Source organism: Sander lucioperca, chromosome 15, assembly GCF_008315115.2.
Source record: "Sander lucioperca isolate FBNREF2018 chromosome 15, SLUC_FBN_1.2, whole genome shotgun sequence".
Taxonomy (NCBI): domain Eukaryota; kingdom Metazoa; phylum Chordata; class Actinopteri; order Perciformes; family Percidae; genus Sander; species Sander lucioperca.
This window is the reverse complement of record NC_050187.1, coordinates 5,784,739-5,790,738: the sequence shown is the minus strand read 5'-3', so window position 1 is coordinate 5,790,738 and position 6,000 is coordinate 5,784,739. Positions and strand designations below refer to the sequence as shown.

At 37.6% G+C, this 6,000-nt stretch overlaps 1 protein-coding gene across 4 annotated transcripts in view; it reads right to left on the bottom strand.

The window, feature by feature from the left end:
• Window positions 1-6,000, bottom strand: part of vps8 (VPS8 subunit of CORVET complex) — a 71,333-nt gene that overhangs the window by 39,818 nt on the left and 25,515 nt on the right. For all 4 annotated transcript variants that reach the window (XM_031313789.2, XM_031313790.2, XM_031313791.2 and 1 more), the window contains 3 exons: window positions 5,236-5,343; window positions 3,367-3,447; window positions 2,571-2,741 (listed from right to left, as the gene is read on the bottom strand). In XM_031313789.2, the coding sequence (XP_031169649.1) occupies window positions 2,571-2,741; window positions 3,367-3,447; window positions 5,236-5,343 (360 nt within the window). The remainder of the gene's footprint in view (window positions 1-2,570; window positions 2,742-3,366; window positions 3,448-5,235; window positions 5,344-6,000) is intronic.

Genomic DNA, 6,000 nt, shown 5'->3' with positions numbered 1-6,000 from the left:
GTTTAAGGGGTCGCCACGCTACGCAACCACTGTGCTAATTATAGCCACGTTCATTCAAGCTAGTTTGTCGCCTTCGGCTCACCCGACTCAGTACGTCGGGTCGGGTCAGAATATGTAACATTGTGTTTAAACATGTTGATACGTTTTATATTTGTTGTTGAAATTGTTCAGTACTTTGTGGTTGAGTAAAATAAGTAATTAGTGGTGTTGAATAGTGTTATCTGTGCCGCTATTGAGGCTTCTCTATCGAGACTTTGCTAGCTTGAACGGAATATAACATCCGGTCTGGGATTTTCACAATAAAGGCATCAAGCCGTCTACTTAGTTGGAGGCTTTAAAGCGTATCATAGATAACAGGAAGTGCTGTCTACGTTAGCAGTAACTTAACGGATGGTGGAAAATCTATGAGAATCCCATATAATAAGTGTTTGAATCCCTCTTCTCTGCTTATATTCTTGGAGTTTAAGAGGTATATAGTCATATGCTGATTATTGTTTATTTATGTTTGGTAATGTATATTAGTGCTTAAAGAGGAATGAGTATATACATATGTTTCTTTATTCATTTGTATTTGTTTCTCTGTTTATAGAAACCACACTCACACTCAAACGTATAAAAGGAACAAGGAAGAAATAAACAGAAAAGGAACATCTCTCAGCTCTTCATTTATTTACTCACAGGATATTTGGCTTTAAGTGGTGATCTGGCCGACACACCTGCGTGAACTTAGTGATAACCCTACAACTAGCACCAAGACTGAGTATCTACCCATTATCTACATTACAGTAACAGTGGAGACACTTGAGTTTTCAGTCTCTTTCTCCACCTCTGCATGTTTTCTTTATAATCATTAAATCTAACTCAAACATCAGGATCTCGCCAAACTGACACTCAGCAATTTTTTAATCTGTCATCAGTCTAATTTGCAAAATTTTCACATTTCTTTAGACAAAAGGGACTTTTACCTCCTAGTTCAGTTCTTCTGGTTCCATAGCTCCTGGAACATTGTGGTTAAAAAAGGCTATGCTAGGCAGTTGCACAAAGTAAAACTGACAAACTGTAAGCCTAAAAAGTTAAATACAACCTCTGAGCTGTCCCTTTAGCAGCCCTTCACTGCTACTAACTTCTCAAATTAGTTTTGAACTTAAGCCATTAATTTCAATAATTTCAATGATCAATAACTTCTTACCTTCCAAATCCAATTCATTATCACTATTGTTATAAAGTGAAGTCTGTTATAGAACATCAGAGATGGGAAGTAACGAAGTACAAATACTTTGTTACTGTACTCGAGTAGATTTTTCAGATATTTTTACTTTACTAAATTTTTTTGTGGCGACTTTTTACTTTTACTCCTTACATTTTAAAATGAATATCGGTACTTTCTACTTCTTACATTACAAGATTTCTTACAAAATTGGCTCGTTACTTTAGTTTTGTACAAGAGGTCGTCATGTCGGAGAATAGCACAGACACGCCTCACCGCGAGCGGATGTGCGCGCGACACACGGAGCAAAAAGAAAAAGAGACTAGCTGTCCGGAGGATAATCAGTTGAGATCGTGTGTGTGCATCCTTAAGAACTGTAAGTCGTATAACTTATGTTGTCAGTTCATTTAAGCCTGTTGTTTAAAATAATTTCACTGGAGTTACCGTTATTTTCGCGTCATCAATACCACATTCAATCTAATTGGATGGGAATATACTGTACGTTGCACTTGACACACCACTACAAGACGACTCGACAGATTCGGCGGCATTCTGCATTCATTCAAATGAATTGCGGCTTGATGGTGGTAACGTTAGCACATAGTAGTATGGATGGCGACATGATTGAAAATGAAGAAATCAGCAGACAAGCAGCAAGACATCGTTGGCCTTATCTGAGAGAGATGTTTGAGATAGTAGGCATCAAGAATGACTCCTGGCAAATGTGCTGCGCAACTCTTAAAAGTATGGGGAACTTCTTAATTAATGTTTAGTAATTCATATTTTGTCCTTTATTTTCTTTCCAGAAGCCATATTTGAGCACACACACATACATGTAGATTCCTTTAAATGTTAAGGGGAAGATTAAAAAAAGAGAAACTGGATCTGTGAATTCTCACAGAATCACAACTGAATTCATAAATAGCTACTCAGTCAGAATCTTATTAACCTGGAGTCCCAGTCTCTGTCACAATAATCATATATGTGATGTTTTAGGCATATTGGCAGACATCCATTTAAAATGTAGGCAATGGAATATAAAAAGCCTTTCTTCCATGTCCACTGAAGTTTCTCAGCTTGCACTCTAGTAACATTTGTGTGGTCCAGGTAGCTTTGCATAAAAAATGCTTGTCATTCGCAAAGCTACTTTTACTTTTATACTTTAAAATTTCCAAGCCTGTACTTTGTTACTTTTACTTGAGTAAATAAGTTAAATCAGTACTTCTACTTTTACCAGAGTATTTTTTAACACAAGCATCTGTACTTCTACTTGAGTACGGGAAGTGAGTACTTTTGCCATCTCTGTAGAACATGAATGTTAAATTTGACCTCTGATCCTGTTCCCCATAAGCTAACCCCTCACCAGAGCCTGTGAGACATTCCCTCCAGTTGCCAGCGATTTGAAATGTCGGCTGTTATAGACCAGTTGCACCTGCTCCAAGTCCAGAGTCTCCAAAACTTCCTGACTGGGCCGGTCCACAACCTGCAGCTTTTCATGGCTGTCTACCAGGACCAGCGTACGACTGTTAATCCACTGCAGAGACATAGAGACAGGAGGAGTCATGAATTTACAACAAACAAAGATATATGTCTTTATTCACACATAAGCTATGTAGGAGTTAGATCACACCTGTAGCGGAAAACAGGCAAACTGTTGGACAAGAAACATGTCTCATCTTTCCCACTGGCCAAAAAACTACTTATACCCACTAACATCTGGCTTTTGTCTGCATTGGGAAAGGTTACAATCGGCATTCACTCCCGGGACAAATGACTCTGCTGTAGGCACAGGTATTTATCGGCTCCAGCCTCGACCAGCAGTGATGAAAACAGGACACCCGGTATAAAATACACAAATTTTCAGCCCTTTTCCCAAGGCTCTGCTTCGGCTCTGTTGGTAACTTCTGTCATCTCTGCCACAAATTCCGCCAGTCTCCACCCAAGTATCGCTTGAACATCAAATTGTTTTTTTATTTTTTTTCCAATGCGCAATTCCACATTGTCACTGCCGTTTTCTTGCCCGTCACAACACATTGTAGGCGTTTCGCTTAAGCAACACTTGCTGATTATTTATACAGTGGGACAGTCCTGAGCCCTCATGGACTTAGCGGACTTGGTCTGTGAGAGTGTTAGGTGGGGGCGGTGAGTTAGGTACTTACACTCAGGCTAATGATGTCACAGCTGAGGTGGAGTTGTTTTTGTTTGATGACATGGATGGTCCCAGTCTCTTCCTTCCTTACCTAAACAAACCGTAGCGTAGAAGAGAACATTAAAACACAACAAACTGTTGCCCACTGACCATTACTTTCAGAATACACTGTTGAAGCAGTTTAGCATGTAGATATCTGGGAAATTTTGCATTAAAATATTATTATTCTAATGCGGGTATGTATTGGGGATACACTCACCTGTAACTAACTGGCTAGACAATGTTGTACATTACTAAATCTCTGCAACAAGCAGAGATTGCAACCTGCCGGTGTCTGAGGTGAATGTAGACAGGGCCATAATTGAAAGGTTTATCTAAAGTGAAGTATGAAACATTTTAAGTCATTAATTAGTTGGCTGAAGAACTCACTGTGTCCATCCTCTTCTAAATTAATCTTACAAACTGACCTATTTGTCTTTAATCTGGGCCTTTATGTCAGTTAGCTTTAGTTAAACTGGCCAATCTCAGCTCACCTCTCTCAGTGACAAGCTGACAAAAACATGCAGTAAAATAGCATATTTTAGTAACACTTTATAATGGTACATGAATTACCATGAATTCATGCATGAAGAACAATTAATAGTATCTCATGCATGACTTAATGCAGGATCAATATGTTAATTAATGCATCAATGACAGTATTTCATTCATCATTATTTCTGATTTATTAATGTCTTCTTCATAGGTAAATCTGTAGTTAAAGTGACAGGCTTAAGAATGGTGATGGTGTTGTAATCATGATTAACTAAACATGACTTCTTCATTACTTCATCATGTTTGTGGCCCTTTCAAATAAAGTGCTGACCTGCTCCATCTTTAACATTGATTAAGACTATATGATTAATGGTGGCATATGCAGCAATCATCTTTGTGACCCCTCAAATAGACATTTCTGGTGTTCAGACACTTAGAGGTTAGTAAAAAGTAAAATGAATAAATGCCCTACTTGGATGAGAATTGTTCTTAGGCATTACTGTTCAAGTGCCTTATGTTGGTGAAAAAAGCAACTATAGAAATGCATCTGCATTATTTTGTATTTTGTGTCAATGTAGTGTAGCGCAGTATCATTTTGCCAACCTACTCCTTTAATTCTTAATACATTTAATTGTATGTCACCATTAATCACATCTTATTTATCAAGATAGTTAAAGTTAAAGATGTACCAGGTCAGCAAACTTTTTTTGAAGGTCCACAAACATGATGAAGTAATGAGGAAGTAATGTTTAGTTTAATCATGATTACATAAATCAGAAAATCATGATTCAAATACCGTAATTGATGCATTAATTAACGTATTGTTCCTGCATTAAGTCATGCATGTGATACTATTAATCCCTGTATATTACTGATATTATATAAAGTACTACATGAATGAATTCATGCTTTTCATGCATGAAGTCATGCATGAAGTCATGCATGAATTCATAATAATTCATGTACCATTATGATAAAGTGTTACCCATTTTTCTGTGTATTGTACCATTATATTTAATGCAACTGTAATGCAGAAAAATGATAGTATTTCATAGAGAACATCCATATGGAGTTGCTGGAAGCAAAAACATTACAGGTCATGTACAGTAGCTCACCTGTCGTCTTATTCTAATAGACAAGCAGTAATCAAACCTGTTTTTGTATGTCCAGCTGTTTTAGGATCCTAAATTAAACCTGAAAACAGTTGAGTTAAATTGTTGTTCCAAAGTAGTCTGACTCACTAAACTAGCAGAAAAAAAAGAAAATTCCCCCCCAAAAAAAGAAAATCTGGTCTTCTTTTGTGTGTATTGTGTAATTTGAAGTAAATAGGGAGTTGAGCAGATACCAGGAGGAAGTGGACTGTATCTCCTTTACAAAAAGCCAGGATAGGGTTGACCGTCTTCTGAACAGGAACAAACTGCCAGGCCAGCTGGGGAACACTGGACGGATCGGACTGGTGAAAGACAACACATCCCATCATTAATTAACGTCTTAATCAGCCTCTTACAATAATGTTCCGAATGCTCAGAGTTGTAAATAAGGCTAAAAACACTGCCTCCATGTCGCAAAGAAAATGTCCACTATGCCACACACACGGAATGGAATTCAACCATAATTTATTTTATTATTTACAGCTGTGCTTTTCCTACTGTAACATGTACAAATGTCTTTAGTTAAAAAAGCCTAATAAAAGTGCCATGCTGGAAGAGAAAACTACAGAAGAAGAGACCATTGCTGTTCTTAAACCTGGAGCTCACAAAGTTCACAAGGCTCTGCAGTGATCATCTTATAAGTAATGATCATATTCTAAATTTAACTGTAGAGACTGTTTGAAAAGCAACACTCGGGTTTGTTGCAAATGTGCGGTACAACACATTTTGTCACTTAGGACATCTTACGTGACGGCCATTTAATTAATATCAAGCCTGTGGCTGGATGTGGCGTTTGTAGTAATGTTGGTCGCATTAACTCTAGCTAAATCATTAAGAAACAGACAAGCCTCACAATGTGGCATGATCCTGAACTCATGTCAATATGGACAAGAAATGGACATGTCATATTTCATTACCTCACCAATGTCAGGTGACTGTTAAGGTCACTAGATCTAAGG